General features: G+C 40.8%; 1 protein-coding gene across 1 annotated transcript in view; it reads left to right on the forward strand.

Annotated features, from left to right (window-relative positions):
- Nucleotides 1-4,594: 4,594 nt before the first annotated feature.
- LOC108675431 (mothers against decapentaplegic homolog 6) overlaps nt 4,595-20,098 on the forward strand; it is a 48,406-nt gene continuing 32,902 nt past the window's right edge. The window contains exon 1 of the mRNA XM_018163443.2: nt 4,595-6,418. Within this exon, the coding sequence (XP_018018932.1) occupies nt 5,911-6,418 (508 nt within the window). The 5' untranslated portion in view covers nt 4,595-5,910. The remainder of the gene's footprint in view (nt 6,419-20,098) is intronic.

A 20,098-nucleotide genomic window follows, 5' to 3' on the forward strand; every position in this document is an offset into this window, starting at 1 on the left:
AATATCAGTAAGTGGTAACTGGTAACAACTTAACAAGTAACAACTAACATGTTGACACTAGTAACACTAACAGGCTGAGGTTGACATTTCACCGAAATCTTTCGTACAGTTTTATTCTGTAATTTATATTATGTATGTAATTCATGCTGGTTTTTAAATAATATTTTATACTATTAAGTAAAATCTAAAGGCTTTGTCTATAAATGTAGCGGTAGCGCTGTAGCGGCATAACCTCGTATCGCTACTTAAATATGTAGCGGGCGCTACCGCTACCGCTACATTGCCTTTAAATGAAGCACCGCTACCGCTACATGTAGCGCGCTACTGCCCACCTCTGACCGTAGGCCATGCGATGAAGAGGCATACTAAGAATCGTTCTAATTATTCATGACAAGTATGGTATTGTGTATTTTAGACCAAACAATAGAAGTCACCTTAATTCATCTATTTACAGTGAACATTTTTCGCCAGAGCCAGAACTGCTGATCATTGCGGATTAACTGACGGATTAGAGAGCCATTGCACCTCTTTTGTGAGGGAGTCTGAACCTGCTTCTATTCATCTGTACTTCATTTTCATCTTCTGTATCGTTTTCTATTCACAACCTTTTGGTTCACTTTCTTTCTTCCTAACCTTGTATAACTCTTAGCATCATACACCGACGTAAAATGAGCAAGAGTTGCGTGGTGGTAGCCGTTACATTACAAAGGTATGACACAGGAACTTCTCTCAGGTATCACGCCCCAAAACTTAATCAAATCCTCTTCACACAATTACAATATGAAGTTTTCGAGAGCAATACAGAATATCCCTCTCATAACACTAATTAAGACAAAAAATAAAACTATAATATTTTGTAGACAAAACCTAGGACTATTTATTTTATTTACGTAACTTAAGAATTGCCGAACATGTACGAATATTATTTAACTCGTAAATCAAATGCGATCATGGCTCATGAAAGCAACTTCTTTAATTTAAGTACAGTTTTATTTTGTTCAGTCAGACATTGTCACCGCCAAATGGATTTCAAGAAGCTGGTAGTAGTAAACTTTCGTTTTTTCGCAGCTCACTCTCGGTATCACTTGGCGCGTTAGGAGATCCATCGCAATACAAGCAGCCGAGATCATTGCTCAGTCACAGTCAGTATTCGTGTGACCGTGTTCGGGGCAGGTGGTTGCAGCGCCAATTTCGTGGGATATATCTATTCAATACCTTCATTTCTAGTTTGATCTGTAATTGATGACGGGCAGTATTTTGGTCATATACGTTAAATGCTATTGTGAATCTTGCAAAAAATTAGCATTTGTTCCGAAAGTGTAATTTGTTGTGCAAACACACACTTGATTGGTGCCAAGTTGAAGACAGTGTGCCCATAGTATTATATATAGACTGAATTAGCATACTCACAAGTTTCAGGATTAAAACGAAATTTATCCTTCTCCACGGATTTCCTTGTTTGGTGATCTGTATTGCTGGAAACTATCTAGGTTTGTTCCAGCGTTCCTTACCATTTTTTCGTCCGAATAAAACTGAATCGGCTTGAAACTGGTATCGTAACATTAGAGCATTTCAAGGCTCGTGTAAGACTAGGCTACTAGGCTAGCTATTTGTAATTGTTATCTTCCTTGTTGGCTGCATGTTTCCTCTACGTCGTTTGGGTAGAATACGATTAATCGTTATCCTGCGGGTGACGGTAGAATATTATTGATGCAAATGCCGTAAACGACTCTTGTGAAGTTGTGGCTGTGCCTGTGAATCGAAACTTTTTCTTTAAGTCAACGACGCGGTCGACGCCCTACAATTTTACTAACGATTTATCTTAAAAATTTTGAACGAAATTGAAGAGAAACTTTTTGAAGTTTTTGTTGAGATTCTGAATGTTTCGAAGCTACCCTGTTATTCAGACATGAATTGCATTGTACATGATCGCGTCTGGTTTCATTTAGATTGTGTTGATTAAATGCAGCGGCGACTCTTGTGCCATTGACGTTTATTTGATAGGTAGCGACTTAGCGTACTGATTTGCTTCCGTATTCAGTTCATACTTGATTTACAGAGATCCGTTGAAAATGTGAAACTTAGTTAACACGTCATTCTTTATATATATATTTCTTCAGATTTCAGCACCACTGCACTTGAGAATTGACCTGTTGGAAACGTTTTAGTTAGAATTCTGTAAAATCTTCGCTCATTTTCTCATAAATAGGCTAATAGAAAGAACTTTCATCGTATGAGTTGCCATATCATGCGACCGCAGTTTGAAAAGTTGAACAATTATGTTTTTAGATAAGTTAATTATCGTGATATTTCTGACGATTTCTGCCTGAAAAGGCCGAACTGAAGAGGCTTTTCAGTTTTTTCCTAGCCAAGCGGGAGCTCTGTAGCTCGTCATACCTTGTCACTCAATGACACTCATAATTAACCAGTCTATATAAGTAGGACATAAATTTGAAGGTGAAACGTTGTGATTATTGCAATTTTAATTACATTATTTCGGAGCTCCCAATTAACCGAATTTAGCGTCTGAAAAGATGGCCGTCACTAAATAAATAAATAAATCGTCAAAAATCCCGAGTGAAATAGGGACAAAGTACGCAGTAAAAATTCAACCATTTTACTGTTAATTTTATTCAGGAGTACTCCAGATATCTACATAAATTGTTTTTCTGTCCATATTAGTCTAATTACGTTGACCTGCAAGGCTGCAGCTGCAACCAATCCACGAAGATCAGCACTCGTTAGTTGCAGATTAGGCTGCGGTTTTCGTTGTTTGCTCGCTTGATCTAGAGAGGTAAAACATTCTTACGATTAGAAGACAGTAAATTCTCGATGATTCGAAGATCAGGAACAATGGCAGTATAATTACAAGAAGCGGCATGGTGACAAATATACTTCCGGCTGACAGAGCCATCATCATTATAACGATAGGGCTGAGCAGCAGGAGCATCGTTACGACACGTGTCCATACCCAGACTCGCAGCAAATATAGACGTCTCATCGCAATTCCCGCCACAAGTATCATTGTTATGAACATTTCTATAACTGCTGCACAGAGCTAGCTTATCTCGCCAGCGTACCAGACCGGTGATCGTGGGTCCAGAGAAAAAGGCCCCAGAGTGAGACCCAAGATTGCGAGGGTTAGGGAGAGAAGCGCGTGTATCAACTCAGTAGCAGCAATCGCCCAACACGTGCCGTACCATTTATCAGTTGCTATTTTCTTGCCGAGCTTCCACCGAATCCGCATGTCTTCTTGCTCCACTGCCACCTGAAGCAATTACCCTTCAACGACAGCCGTTACGTTAGTGATTTTCCCCATAGTTGTGTTCGGATTCGAGTAATCGAATTTTAAGCATCGCTCTATATGTTAGCGGATTTCATTTTCTGTTTGTTTCTTCTTCTAATCTTACGGCCCAACGTCTGCCGTGTAATAAAAAGCGGTGAAGGTAATCTGGATACCTACAATAGAATACCTAGTCAATAGAACATAGTTCCATCGCTTCACTCATAAGCCACGTGAAACCTAGTCCAATTTCGTGCATTAGCTACCGCAATATTCGGGTTATGTTGAACCACATAGTCTACTAACGGTAAATTTGGTCATCAGTCCTACTTCTCTAGATGCAAATAGAATTGATGACGGTCATCTAGCTGGTGACAAACGGTTAAAAGAACATGTTAGTGAATTGATAGCATTCTGAGTGAGAAATTAGTGTCAGCGGTGTTTGTGCGTGAGCGTGCGTAGTGTTGGTGCGGGGTAGGATGTGTGGGAAGTTGGTGCGTGAAGTCTGTCACGTATCCAGCTCGCCACACGTACTGCCTAACCTGGGCTTGGTTTGCACGCGCCAAAATTAAATCCGATTCGATCGACATTTGATCCGTTGATATGACCGTTATTGATAATATTATTTCCCACTGTTTGTTGGTGAGGCTAAAACCTTTTTCTCACACGCGTGTAGTGTAAATGAACCTTGAGTTAGCATAAATTGAAATTATAATTCACGTTCGCTGAGAAGTGAGAGTAAACGATAGTTTTTGCCTTTGAACGGTGTAAAGAATAGCCAGCCTCTAATAAATTGTCTTAATCTAAATTGTTTGCGCTATCCATTATTTACTTGTTCCATCTCACACGTCGCATCGGCATCACCCAAAATGAACATTACTTTGATTTATTATCAACCGACAACCTGAATGATCCATCGTTCAGTAGATGATTGATAGTCAAAGCGGTGTCCATGGATTATCATTCATGCTAATATTTGCTGGGATGATAGATAGAAAGAGCGGGAGTGGGGGGAGCTTGGGGCGTTAGGTATATGAAGAAGAGGGGGTGGGGGAGGAGTAAGGTCCGAGGTGGGCGGGGGAGAGGCGGGAAGCGCCGCGCCGAGGAGAGGTCGCGTCTGAGGCGGCGTCTGTGTGGCGCCAGTCGCTCATGGCTGCCTCTTGACTGTCAGACGGTGGTGCAGTGCACAGCTGTGATGATGCAGTGCTGCCAGTGCACTGCTGTGGTGGTGCAGTGCACCACTGTGGTGGTGCACTGCACTGCTGTGGTACAGTGAACTGCCGTGGTGATACGGTCTAACGTTATGGTGATGGAGTGCACCGCCGTGTTGATACTGTGCACCGACATAATGGTGCAGCGCATGGTTTAATGGTGCTGTGCACCGCCTGTCAACTATAATAGTGCAGTTATGACTTATGGTAAAGTGTGACGACATAATAGTGCAGTTATGGTGAACAAGTTGTGGTAATGTAACGCTTTGCCTTTACGGTGCTGCTGTTGACTGCTGAAGTACATGCAGCTGTGGGGTGTTATACTCTTCACATTGGCAGTCACGGTATTTTTTTGTGGTGGTACATTCCACCTTAATTGTGACCACCTCAAAAGTAATGGTGCATCCACGGGTGCAGTAATGGTGTGCAAGTATCTTGATTGCTCTATTAATGGTGAAGTATTTATATGTAATAGTACTATGCCAACTGTGATTTGCCTGCGCACTAACCCAATTCAACGCATTTTGGATTCTCGACTAATTATATATTTTTTTGCAATGGTCTGCCTTCATAACTTTTTCCAATTTCACGTGCATTCCAAACTTAATATCATGACACATACCAGTTATTTTTGCAGGCATTTTGTTCTATAGAAATTAGTGTGTTAATGATTGGAAGATTTTAGATGTTTTCTTCTCAAGTATCGATCATTTACTCGATGTATATGTATATTTGACAGTTCTGTTTACATGACCCCGCTATCGGCGTAAGAAATTACTTTTATTCTGCCAAGTGTGCAATGATATCCTGGGTGTTCAGTGTGCGCTTAACTTAAAAACTTTCGTGGAACGTTCAGTGGCTCGGTGCTGTCACAGATAACATTACGTTACGGTGAACGGATCAGAATCTGGCTATAAGCTTCTCTTCGCAAATATCTCCATCGTGAAGAAATTATTTTTGTCAATTATCTACACGATTGTCGTCACAACGGATCCCTGCAGCTCCCGTCTCTCTCACCTCTGCTGCTGCCACCGCCTAACCTCGGAAGCCTTTGACCTGAACACTTCCAGCAGCAGCAGTGAAGATAACTCGCAGCCTTTTCATCAGAACCAACGGAGAAACTCCCGTAAAAGGCCAATAGAAGCATCCTCGCCAGATGCCAAGTTGACCGTTGAATCCTGTGAAAACCCGGAGATTCCGTTGGGATCTCCAGCCATACGTGAAAAAGCGCCCGCGACTGGACCCTACACGACGGGGAACGTAGAAAGCAATCATCAGAACACTGGTAGACTTCGTCGGCTGACGCGTCAGTGCAGCAATAACAACAATTGCACTTCCGAAGCTGGGCCTTCGACTGTCGTCTGTGAAGGTCTGGTATCATGTGGGTCCAAGTCTGGGCCGCCATGCCGCTCATTCATGTTGGGCTGTAGAAAGAAATCCCTGATCAGGAAAGCCTGGCGGAGGCGCGTCAAGCCGCCGGAAGCCCCAAGATGTTTGTCTCAAAATACAGCAACGGCGGCCAACTGTACAGCACAGCAAGGAAACAGCACAGCGTTTGCCGTTCAAATCCAGTCACAAAATGGGATTCCAAGTGGACCATCCCTGCACACCATCTTAGGAAACCAGTCAGCTCTCAAAACCAGTGCCTTGTCCATACTGAACCAGTTGAAGGTTTCGGAGCTGGAGAGTCTGAACGCCGCCTTGGAGGCGGGAGGCGCGGGTCCATGCGTTTTGGTGCCAAACCGAGACGTGCTCGTTGGAGGCGTTGCACCCTTGTCGCCGGCCTTCCTGAGTCTGGCGGTCTGGCGGTGGCCAGATTTACCTCTCGACGCAACATTGAGACCCGTTCCACCCTGCACACCAGATCTTACTCAAGCCTGCATCAACCCCTATCATTCTGCCATCTGCTGCGCCACTCAATCAGGTAAGAATTGATATCATTTGTGACTGAGTTTATTTTCTCGTCTCTTTGCTTGGGGATAAATGTCTTGCCCCCAGTCATTGTTTTCATTTTTTTTTTGCCTGAGTGACGAATGTCTTTGTCTAATCTTTGCTGGACGAATGAACATGAATAGATCTCTTGGTGTGTATGTATATGTTATCAAGGAAATTTTTCACGTGTTCGCAGCTTTATGTAATCTAGCAGAACGGCAAGTAAGTAACTAAGTATTCGTAATAATTCAAGTTTACGGGTAACTTCTTTTTTTATGCTACTCTATCTGTCGTAACAAGCATATTGTAACTGAAATTACGTTCGAGGTCTCGTAACAAAAAAACGATAATTGAAAAATATTATGGGACAGCTTTGCTGTCTAACAGCTTTGCAGCACTGTGTCATAGTCCAATTTATATTCATGCTGTAAATTTTTAGCTAGAATTCCATTTACAATGCTGCGAAAATTTAAAATTTTGCACTAGAATTCCAATTACAATGCTGCGAAAATTTAAAATTTTGCATTGCTCTTTAGCGACAAATCGGAGAAACAACTGAATCATTTCTCTCATGAAAATGTTTTTTAACCATGCATTGGGCAATTCTTGCCCAATGCATGGGCGTTAAGAGGCATGCATCTTGCCTCTCAACGTTCTCGTGTGAAAAACTAAATCATTTATAGAATAAAAAGTGGAACGGATAAATGTAAAAAACATCTTTTGCCGGTCAAGTTGCAAGGCACCCAAATCATTGCAATCAATCTGTCTCGAGCAGCGTAACTCCATTTAGAGGAAAAACACAATTTAGCGTCGCTTGCAGGAGGCATGCTGTGTTTTTTCAAGTGATTGGGCAGTAAAGAATTAAGAGCGGAAGCTTATGGTGTTGGCGTAAGGGGTCCAGCTGATGTCTTATTGATCTTCCGCTGCTGTATTGTGTCTCACCTCCCCAACCTGCTACCGCTTTTCCAGGGATCACTGAGGTCGCGTGGTCCCCTTGTGGGTGCAATATCCCCCCTTCGACCGAGTTTTTAAGGCTTGTACTTCTCTGTACCATAGTCTATATCTTGATAGAATTCTATTATTTGGAGTGCACCGGATTCTCTTTATAGTGACGTTATTTCTTGGGCAATAGTGCCGACTTTAATCGTTTTGTTTTCATCGAGCATTCGAATTCTATTGTATTTATTAAATTTATATAAGGAGCCTGCAACGCCGTAAAAGTATGAAACTTGGTATTTTTTTTACAGAAACAGAAAGAAAATTTCAGAGAAAATTTCTCAGCTGGGCTGAGTAACCTACATCATTTTACTACCTCAATAAAGTTTCTTGAAATAGAAAAAATGTTAAAACATGTTTTCTTGTACTTGAAAATGTGTGATGCAAAATGATATTCCGGGTTACTCTCGACTCCATGAATAGAAATGATGCAATTTTAAATGTTCGTACGACGAGTGTGACTGCACATGCCAAGAGATTGTTGTGTCATTTCACGTGTCGTCTTGACGAGCTATTTTGGCAGCCCAATCAGGACTTCCGTCGCTTTCTTGGTCTTGAAGTTCATACACTGATTTGACTTCAAAGCAAAGACGAGCTTAACCTTTTGTTTACTGACGGTAAATTTTGTTTCCAGGACGTTTGATACGAAAAGCATTGGCGTAGTTTATGTATCCGTAGACAAAGAGCAAAACTGTTTCTCTACTAACCATTACTTTAGTTACCAGGAAGATTGAAGCGAATGCATTGTGCAGCGGTTAATGTGTTAGCCGTTTGTCCACTGACCATAACTCCGCTCTAACAAAATTTGGGTGACGCCTAGGCTTCTGCCAACTAGTCGCTACATTCGTCTTAGTTATTGTGGGCCTGCTTGGCAACCCAATCGAAATGGGCTTCTGGTCAAAATATCCTCCTAACTTTAAAGTGTAATGAGAGTATGACAAGGGTTTGCCGAAGACTAGTAATACTGAACTTGGAAGCTGCTTTGAAGTTTGAGGCTGCTTTTCGAGCCCGGCTGAGTCGGACAGAGAGTGGCTTATTTACGTGCTCCCCGTGTCCTAGGCGGCATTTTTTGCAGAGTCGGGTCCGCATCCAAATTTTGTTGAAGTAAAGTAGTTACGTATACCGGGCTTGTAGATATCAATGTATGCGTAGCTGAAAGGATAGTTACAATTCGTCATTTTATATCGACCCTTTGTCCATACATTAATTTGAAATCTGAGTAGTATACGAATAACCGAAATAATTAAATCAATGGGGATGTTCCGAAATAATTCAACTGTAGTGGTATGCATCATCCTGTTGTGTACAGTTTTGCCGAGTTTAGGTATAATGAAATACTTACATATAATCAAAAGACGAGTAATACATGTAAGTGTTGACCTCTTCAGTGAAGGTGTATGTCCTAACTTCTGTAAACAGAATGTATATAGATCTTAGAAATAAGTGATAATGACTAAATTCGTGCACTGATATTTTCGTTAAAGACACATAATGACTCTTGTAGTGAGTATTATTTATTTTAGTTTCGTTGATAAGCTTGACTTCATTAAAATGCCAAACTCTTTATACCCATGAAATTACTCAATAGTTGCAAGCGTCGTTGTGAGGTCCTTCAGTCAAGTCTGGCTCAGGTTATCTCTCCAAACAGTGTCAAGTTTCATTTTCTGATTTATGCATGACGCAGAGCACTTTTTTTCTATATGTGTAGGGACAATCGTAAATAACATCTTCGTGCACTTTTCTGTCTTGACTAAGAGAAATTCACATGTTTAAATCCAACTTTAAATTCAAATGGCGAAATTTAATCGAATTACGGTATATCTTGTTATAGTGTCGCATCTTCATTGGTTCCAAACTCCACGGGCTAAAATTTGTTTGGCTCTCCTCCATTATATACCTACCGTACGGGTTTTAGATGATACAAATATCTCATTTAAGGATATTGATACCAATGTTCTCTGAATACAACATGTACCGGTAACGAATACTAGATTGAGTATATATACTCCCTTACTAGTAGATAAACTATAATGATCCTAATCGCATATAAGCAAAAAGCTTTCGTCCTGCTGTGTTCGAATTATTTTTTTCTTGTGCGATTTGTTTGCAATATAATCCATAGCGGGTCAGAATCCTTCTCATTTTTTATGAACTAACCGAATGCTCTGGGCTTGTGCAGTTTTCCGGTGGTGATCATATATAATTTCTAACATTTAGAAATTCTGCAATCCTTGCGATCTGGCTTGAAACTTTGCTTTCGTGAGCGATCTGGCGTGAAATAATGTCATTTATCTTGAATTGTCTATGATTTCAATTTAATGCAATATCAATTGGTAGCCCCATTTTTGAATTTGCACATAATTTTAATTTTATCTTTAATATAGTAGACAGGGTAAGCAGATTGGAACTACTTGAAGTTCTACCTTGGAATAGATCCAATGCTCAATGCAGTTTCGGGTAAATTCCTAAATTGACGTTTGACTGATCACTGATACACGTTTAATGCTCGTGACCTTTCATCAGATACAAGAACAACAAACTTGCAAAGCACACAAATCGTCTCGTTTCGAGAGGACACTTGTGTACCTATCCTCCCGCTAAGGTTTATAGATGCTTGAGTGAAGCTATCTGAAGCATGCGGTTAGCACACTTGCATCAACTCTACAGTTACAATCTAAGCGTTAGATGTAAGGCATGCATAGCAGAGCATCAATTATATATTATAAAAGACGTTACGAAGACTTGGCCTAATGAGAGCCGTCAGGTCTTATAAATGACGAGAGCAAGTCAAATGATGAGCGCAAGTTTGCTGCCTCTGCGCATACAAGAGGCGTCTGTTTGAAGCGAGCCTTGCCACGCAGAGGCGATGTAATGAGCATCATTTGAAGCTCAAGTCGGACGTTCTGCATGCTCGTTTAGCTTGGCAAAAGTTGCTCCGTAAACTAGACAATCATTTGCCGTCAAACTTTCCTTGTTCTACCCTGGCTATCTCCCTAACTTGTCGAAGATGTGTTTAAAAAATCATTTTGTGTGCTAGATACCATTTTATTATTTTATTGTACTCTCTCAACCGAAGCCTGGATTATTCGTAAACATATCTCAAATTTGCGCAATGAACTTCTCTTTGCTCATGGTGAAATCTCAACTGAACCAGCAACTCTAACCTGATAGATTTGCGTGCTCCAGCTTCCTCTGCATACATTATCAGAGGTGATGTGAATTGAATATTGTTTCAATTATGTTGTAATCATAGTGAATTTGTTGTATTTGTGCGAGGTTTCGGTTGCTTAATTCTGCCCCAAAATTTTTTGAAATATTGTTCATAGATAAGGTAACGTATCTCCAATAAAAGCATATAGTATTCGCAGTTGTCTGCTTCATTATCACGGTTTGAAATTGGATTCGTTTATCAGCTGTTTTGACATAACTTTAACATATAACCACATGCAATATTGCACGTGCCCCATGAATGTCGACTTATTCTCTCCTTTGAATTTCAGTAACGCATTAGTTATACTAAGTTTATTTGACGTGAAGGCAATGTTTGTTTAATAATATATATGTGGAACTGCACCCTCATGCAATTTGTATCCATAAATTGCAACGATAGGAGATTCATGTCGCAGATAACTCGATTTTTTGATCCAATTACATCGTGAGCAAAAAAAGGTATTTATCGGATCCTATTTCTACGCTGATGGCTGTGATAAATAATAATTATATGCTAATAATAATAATTATATGCTAATAATTGTTAATGACCATGTATTACATTTCGGAGGTTGAACCTGAAGGCATACAGGACGTTGCATCTGCGGTTTGTTATTAAATACTTAAGGAGGAAACTGGGCCGTGGAGAACTGCACGTCGCCCGACAGTTGAGTGATAGTTAGCCTCTCAGAGGCTAGTTCACTGCATATACAACCACTGCACTGAGCGAGCTGTGACCACTGCACTGAGGTGGCAATGCTTCGTACAATGTAGAATTCCTCCACCTTACATGGCATTGCTATTGTGATGCCCGATTGCAGCAACGTGCGCTCCAATCACTGCATTGCGTGGCTTCTTTGAGATTACTACATTGTGAAATGAACAGCGCCCCTGAAATTTTGTGTCGCGATGTTATCAGTAAGATGCATTTTTGACAATCATGATAACATCTTTTTTCTTAGCGCATAAAAATGCATTTAGTAGCGTATAGGTCAACTTGGAGACCTTTTTTTGAGTATTAGAGCGCGTTCTTTTGCATATGAGTACAACTTGAAGATTCTTTGGACTGTTAGAACGCGTCATCGTATCTTTTCTTCTTAGGCAAGTAATACACGTTAACATCTCCATAGCGAAGCGACAAGACCGAGGCTGAGACTTGAGGCATGAAAGAAGCCTCAATGCGTCTCAGATTAAGCGAGTATGGTACTATTAAGGCTCTGTACGTAGCTGCAGAAAATCTGCTAGTTCAGATATTCAAGTGTGTTGAAACGAAACTTTGCTCTGAAAATACTGTGTTAGGGCAAGTTCTCAGTTGAGAATCTTCTGATGACATACTGGTATAAAAGTTATCGAGAAGTTACGGGAAATATTTTTTCTGCCTCCGTAGACAAAGCCATTTATCTCAACTAGCCCGTTTTTACTGGTATAGATGTCTTGATTTCATAAGACTTTAAGGTGGTATTGGTACGCAAAGGAACCCTGCTCATGTCTCGGTAGTATGACGTGACGGCCTGGGCACGCTAAAGTAAGACATGTATATGTCTTCAATAGACACCATGGCCTACACGATTGTCAGTGCAGCAGCAAAGCTCGCGTCATTGCCCCTTAAGTGCAATAAAGAGAAGCTTTGATGCATGCTGAGCTGTTCGTGAACTGAGCGCTGTGGGCTACATCCACGTCGTTACCAACTTCATGCGAAACTTGGCAGCGTGTTAGTTGTGACTTATGAACTCTGTTAGCTTCTTCATTTAATAAATTTACCTCACATGACTTAGCTAAGGCGCATTAAAACTAATTTTATTGCGAATCATATCGCGATTTGGTTATTTATCCGATAGTTACAAGGTGATTGGAGATCTCATTTAAAGCGGAGGAATATAGCAGTCGAAAATCAGCGAAAGTGTGCTTAAACCTTTTTGGGTGCTTTTGCGTTTCTCATGTATAGACCTGAATATTTTTAATCTGCTTTCAATTATTTGTAAAGTAAGAAATAACTTTCGTGGGCCCGAGTCTTTCTTGAAATCGTTTGTAATTACCGAGGATATTTTCTATTGCTTCTTTGTTTCCAGGTTTCTTCTTATATTTGTTTCTTCGATCGTGTTGCATCGTATAAATGTTGGCCCAATATACTTCTCAGATATCTGTCTTCTTTAACTTATCTACATGATAAGTTAAAAAAAAGTTATCCAATAGAAGAAACAATGCCAAATTTTCTCGCTAACTCTGCTTGCAACTGCATTAAACGCATTTTCGGCTCCCAAGTCTCTGAACTGACAAAATATTTAGTGATTTTCTAGAGAAAAATAAATTGTTATTCTAAACATGGTATTTTTATAAAAAATTAAGATTTGTACTCATTTGAATTTGATTGCGTATAAAGTTTCTACGAAAATCAGTGGGAGGATCACTGACCACTTACATGAATCTCCGTATAATTTGTTACGTGGATTTTCCGGTTCAAATAAGGAATCGTAGGCTCGCCGTCCTCGGATAGCTCGTCTGCTAGGACAATAACCTAGCCGAACCTTTTACTAAATTAATACGTTTACGTACTTGTGTGGTTCATGCTTAAGTTCATTCGTTTATGTATGTTTGCTGCTGGCATACATTCATAGTTTTTTTAATCGGCGAAGTGGAGCTAAAATCAAGAGGTAGGGAAGAAACCTTACTGCCTTCAGCGGGCTTTCTTGTGTATATATTTAGAATGAAAATCATTTGAAACCAATTTTAATAGTCATTCTCGTTATAGATTTTGAGAATATTCGCAGCTGTTGTTGCAGGTCTCATCTGTAACTCACACGCATCCCATGCGCAGCTATTGTGTATCACGCCCATAGCTGTATCGTAATTCACAGTGTTCATTAGGACAATCGTTAATTCTGTCTCGATGTCTGGAACGGTGCCACGTTGATGTTGAATGTCGGCAGTCGCTATCTCTTGATGGGCGCGTGAGAAGAAATCTCATAACGACCTTGACTCGATAAAAACTTCTCAGTGCCACTATCGCCCTGGTAACGGTTGGTGGTGCTAGCTTTTATCTTTTGTCTTGCGTCGTCATGTTGCTGTGGCGATTGCATGGATTATGAAAAAATTATATGGACTCGTTTTCTGTCGATATAAACAATTTAAATTAAGCATGGTCTAATCTCCAAAGGTGTGGTTGTATATCGGTCTAACGCGGTGCGGCTTGTTTGAGTAACTCGGTTATCTCTCAAGCTTATCAACAGCGTACCTAATTTTGTGCGATCCTGGTTAAGAACCGAAATTATTAAGAACAATCGGTCTATTGTTCTAAATTGTTATTGTTTCAAACTTTTAGCATTTGTTTCAAGAATATCTCGGAACTCGATTGTAAATATCAAACTTACTCTCGTATTGTTTGAAGTTAGTTTAAAATAATGTATTAATTGAAAAATATATTAATCGTCTGTGCGCCGAAGCTGCACCTTGAGACGGGGGCCCTCAAGTATAAGGCGCCAGCTATGGCGCCAGTTTTGTGGCATTTCCTTATCCGGTTACGATATCAGAAAAACCTCGGTCACCAGTACGCGGAATCACTTAAATCAGCCTTAAATGTTTCCCGAATTGTTGGAGTTACGTGAACAAATGCATTATCAGAACTGAGCAAGCACTGGGGCCACAGTTGGTTGTTTGAGAAGACACTAATGTATATTTTAGATAGAATTATGTTACTATTTTTCGTTAAAGTGATGACTTCTCGCAGGATGGCAGAATACAAAAGCAGCACTGCTGTGCAGTGCTGCTTTTTGGCATCAAGCAAATAGCAAATTAACTTGCTTCCCTGCTCTAGATGAAAATACTTGGTGTGCCATAGGACATTTTTCGCGTTAATTATTCAAAGAAATTAAGGCTTCTTTTCTCGCAGATAATATCGAATATTTTCATTTCCCGTACCTCATTCGCGCTCGCAAGTATTCGCCAGATACTTGCAAGCGCCAAGGAGGTACGCAAGAATCTGTGTAGCAGATATCACAGATCCAAGTCGCTTCTGGCAAACTGGCGTGAAAGTTTTTGTCTCGGCTGGCAACTGATGGAAAATATTGCCACAGGTGACAACTGACATGCGAACTGTCGCTATTAGTGGCAACTGTCCCAGGAGTTGTTGCCAAACCAAGGCGAGTATGATGGAAGCTGTTCTCCGTGGCAACTTTATTTTTAAAAATCCACCGTGAATTCGCTCAGTTCAACGTATTAAAAATTGTATGGAAGCTGTTGACCCGTGTAAAAAATGTTAGTGGAAGCTGTGATGAAAGCGACAACTGCACCTGGGCACCGTTGTCACGGGTGACTCACCACCTGGGCACCGTTGTCACGGGTGACTCACCACCTGGGCACCGTTGTCACGGGTGACTCACCACCTGGGCACCGTTGTCACGGGCAACACACCACCTGGGCACCGTTGCCACAGGTGACTCACCCTCTGGATGCTGTTGCCAGGGGCCACATTTATTAGCTGATGCCGCAGCTGGTGGCATTTCTGAGCCAGCTGGCGCTAGGACAGGAATAGACGCGAGGCGCCCGTTATTAAACAGCTGCCCTCGCGTGCGCCAAACCACCTGCACAGCCGCTGTACAGCCCCGACGATATGTTGTACAGCGGTTGTGCTGTAAGCCGTTATGCTGCAGAACTGCTGTGTTGTACAGCGGTTGTGCTGTAAGCCGGTATGCTGCAGAACTGCTGTGTTGTACAGCGGTGCTGCTGTAAGCCGGTATGCTGCAGAACTGCTGTGTTGTACAGCGGTTGTGCTGTAAGCCGTTATGCTGCAGAACTGCTGTGTTGTACAGCGGTTGTGCTGAAAGCCGTTATGCTGCAAAACTGCTGTGTTGTACAGCGGTTGTGCTGAAAGCCGTTATGCTGCAAAACTGCTGTGTTGTACAGCGGTTGTGCTGAAAGCCGTTATGCTGCAAAACTGCTGTGTTGTACAGCGGTTGTGCTGAAAGCCGTTATGCTGCAAAACTGCTGTGTTGTACGCCCGTTAAACCGTTGAACTGTACGACCGTTATGCTGTGTGTCCTTAATGTTGGAAGGCCATTATGCTGTACAGCCGTTATGTCGTTATGTTATGGCCGTTTTGCTGTACGGCTGTTGTGCTGTGCAGCCACTGTACTTTGTTCCGTTGCTGTGCTACTGTACAGCTTTTTGTGCTAAGAAGCTAAGCTCATGTGTGACTGCCGTAGCTGCGGTGCTGTAGTACAGCCGCTGTGCTATCACGACTGATGTAGCCTCGGAGCTGTAGTACAGCTGCTGTGCTATCACGCTAAGTCTACCGATGTCTGCCGCTGATGCCATAATCGGCTGAAGATTCAATGCTTCTGCACGTTCGGCTGCCGCAACACCTCCGTTCCACTGCACCACTGCACAGAGGTGCTGCAGCTGCTGCTGTGCACCACTGCACAGAGGTGCTGCAGCTGCTGCTGTGCACCACTGCACAGATGTGCTGCAGCTGCTGCTGTGCACCACTGCACAGAGGTGCTGCAGCTGCTGCTGTGCACCAGTTCAGGGATGACATCACAGCCCGGCGCCTCTCAGGCGCCTCAGCGCGCCAGCTGCGGCTGCTGCTGCTGCTGCTGCTGCTGCTGCTGCTGCTCTTTTTTTAGAACTGCAGCCATCGCTAGACATATTTTTAATTTAACTAAAAAGTCTAAAATCTTTTACTTAAATCTAATGTACAGTTATTTTCTCTCTTTCGCTTCTGCAACTAACGCTCTACGCTCCGCATGCCGTAAAATGATGCAGACTCAATTGCGTGTACTGACCATTACTGCGCCTACAGTGCTCGCTTCACATGCTGCGTTTAAAGAGAAATTAGTGAGACCTTGTCCTAATAGCGATGCACTTTGGCGTACCGGTATCAGTGCTACGCACATGAAGTGTGTCGCTATTTGGACAGTATGACCTATTCATTGCTATGAGTGTATCCTGGGAAACTTGTAAATCCTAGCGTCATTTAAATCTTCCTCGCACAAGGCAACCTAATGATCGCCTAGTATATTATGCTAACATCTAGTGTACCAGTACTAATAAGATAATATCTTCGGTACTGTCAATATATTACTTCTCGAATCATCGTAGTTCTTATTTAATTTGAGAACAATTTTTTATTATTTGCTAATATTTAATTGTTTTTCTACAAATTTATATTAAGTATTGATAAGCGTAGCTTCCTTGAATTCGACTGTAAAATTTTACTCCCTGAGTTATTTGACTTGTTCATTCAAGTCAAATGACTTGTTTCATTTGATTTTTTTCATTCAAGAGACTTGTCTGCTCGAGCTTTTATTGGCATCATTGGATAATAGACTATTTGAAGTGAGACATTACACTATTTTCTTTGGCATCAGCTCGTAGTTTTTAACGACATGTCGGTGATGAAACAATTGATAACTGCGAGTGTATTTCTCAAGAGCTCTGAACATCTCCACAGCTCTGAACATCTCCACAGCTCTGAACATCTCCACAGTTGTTCTGATGAACGCTTTGTTTTCGGAGCCCGCATGCGGCCTCTGCCACGATTTTGTATTCGTAATATCATCTCGACATGTATTTCAAGAAGCCATACACACGTACAAAGTGTACACAATAAGACACGTACAGAGAGATCGTACAGAGGACGTACACATAGACGCATGATCGAAAGATAACCCAGCGTCGCTCTGATCACCTGGGCTCCTACACTGAAATACTTGTTTTATCTTCTCTTTGTCACGTGTTCTAGCTTTTCCTACATCGCCTATTTTTCTTTATCTTATCTTTCAACACCTTCACTTATTTGCTTCTTCTCAGCTTCTTCATCATGCTTAATGTTTCTTCCCCTTGTTGATCAAATCCTTCTTTTGTTACTGCTTATCCTCCTCCTTCTCTTCTTATTTTTTGCTGTTTCCCAATCTCCTCTACCTCCTCCCTTTTATTCTCTATTTTCATCACATATTCATTCTTATTTCGGTCCGTTATCCTCCACCACACCTCCTATTCTTTTTTTTCTGTACCTCCTTCAATTTTCATCCTGCGTCTATTTCTCAACTACTTCTTCTTTCTTTATCATCCGGTATCTACTTTTCTTCCACTGTTCCTTCGTTAACCTGTGCCTTCTTTTCCTTTACCTTGTTCCCTTTCTCTTTCTTTTCAACTCCACTTGCTCTTCCGTCACATCTTTTCCTGATCGCATCCTTTTCTTATCATCCCCTCCTCTCAGTGCGCAGCCACTCATTCCCACTCAGTCCCAGACCACTCTTTTTCGCGCAACTACAGAGGTGCTACATGTCTACTTATGACTTATTTCCAAATCCCGATACTTCCATAAACTGAAAATAATTACTATTTTTCGATGTACAATATTCCAGTGGAACTCCACCACGTAACTAACATGTTTCATTGAGCCCGTACTGTGAACTTGCCATTACTATGTTGCATCGCACCACCGCCCCGAACTATGAACTTGCCATTACTATATTGCATAGTACGACCGTTTACATAAATTTTATCTATAGAATAGCAGTTGCATTTAAATTTGTCAACACTGTTTACCTTCCTTTGTAATGCAGTTATATAGTGGTTTTGTTATTCAAGCTACAGATCGGTTTGTGACAGTGAAACTTGAGCGTCATTTATGTAGCGCTCGAGAGCAGCATGAGTAATTCAGCTGCACCTGTCACGTAAGAACTCAGTAATTACGTTCTCTGCAAGAACGTAATTAAGAACTCGTACTTTCATTTGCTCTGCATCGTCAAGCCAACATTCAAATTAATCGTCTTAAATTATCTAGAATTTAAACTTCAAGTATAAATCGAATTCAAAATTCAGGTTCACTGGAGGGGACGAAATCTTCAGATTTTAAATATATTTAAAATGAGGTATTAACTTTCATTTGAAACAGAATCGACTCAGTTAGAATGAAGAATTACTCTTTACAACTCAACCATGTATTTGTTTGTAAATTAGCGAAATTCAATTAGCGTAGAAAATTCATTTCGCTATTCACATTTTCTGGCCTCAGAAATTTGGTTATCTTAAGATCGAGTGAGCCAGTTGTTTGAATCAATCACCGTTGAAGAAATAGTTACGAAAATTTCGAAATAGTGCTTATAGACAAATTAATGAAACAAAACAGCTGTGAAGAAGTGTCAGAGCATGGCTTGCTCTGTTTTATTTTTAGTCGCAATCTCAGTACCCACTCAGCATAATTAAATTATCCCTTAAACTTTTAAATTATTCGAGTTTGGTTATTAACTTATTACATTTTAATTTTATGGAAAGCTGTACTCTGAATATAATATATTTCTTCTTCCAAGTGTATTATACAGCGGAAGAAAAATCGTGATTTGAAGTTGGTTCTTTCTAAACTTAAAATAAAATAACTTCCTCATTTCGTAATTTTCCTTCCAAATTTTTAGTTTTAGGTGTTATTGCACACGTATTGAAAATTTGGGACACTTTTTTGATTTGTGAATAAATCGAGAAACATTCCGATACATTTTAAAACCGAAAAACGAATAAAATAGTTGAAAAACTATGAGAAAATATTCACTCATGTTTCATATTTCAAGTTAACGTAAGACTTCAAATCAACGCGTTATGGCAACGAAGAAATCGCTAGAATGTCTCCTTTTTTCCCCATATTACCCAAAATAAATTAAATATTTTCAACTCGCCCACAATCAACAACATAATTAAGTATGGTTTTAAAATTTCCATGAGAACAGTTCCCGTTTGACGTCACATTGTACCTGAAGTGCACTACTTAATAAATGGTTCTTTTTTAAATAAAAAATTTACAATAGTTTAAAGTTCTGTCAGCGTGTTCGTAATGACACTAATTAGACTATCAAAGTATGGCTAGTATGCCTCATCTGACCCAGTGTAAAGTAAAGTAGTATTACTCCACAATTGCATGCCCCTTCCAGAATTATTCCGGTGTCAAATCGGAAAAAATCTGATCTTTCGGCTCTCCATGAGCGTTGTAACTGGTAACAGTAATTAAATTATAATACGAGTACAATGAATCAAACTTTTATGCTAATTTATATACAAATGTGAGACCATTTTTCCTGTCCAGCCAAAAGTCCCAATTGAGCAAGAACAATTGCTTCCCTTGTTATCCTTAGTATATTTTTCGGACGTAGCAGTCCCAGGCCACGATGGATCGCCGCCTCTGACTATCGCATTTGGGCCAGCTGATGCACGCTACTCCTTTTAAACTTGATAATACGTCCAATACCTCTTTAAGTGACAATTTTCAGATTTTCCAAGCTGAACTCATGTGATCTATGCATTCACTAAAATTGTACCGGTATACATTGAGTTAAACTGAATTTTCATTTCGACTTTACCTGAAAACCAAGAAACTGTGCTAAGGCTGTGCACTGTACAGTATGCAGCCTTCAGCAAACTAACCGACCGTAGTAATATCATTAGTCGCCACCGTGGCCGTAGGAATATCATTAGTCGC

The sequence above is a fragment of the Hyalella azteca genome, unplaced genomic scaffold, assembly GCF_000764305.2.
Source record: "Hyalella azteca isolate HAZT.00-mixed unplaced genomic scaffold, Hazt_2.0.2 contig3154, whole genome shotgun sequence".
Classification (NCBI taxonomy): domain Eukaryota; kingdom Metazoa; phylum Arthropoda; class Malacostraca; order Amphipoda; family Hyalellidae; genus Hyalella; species Hyalella azteca.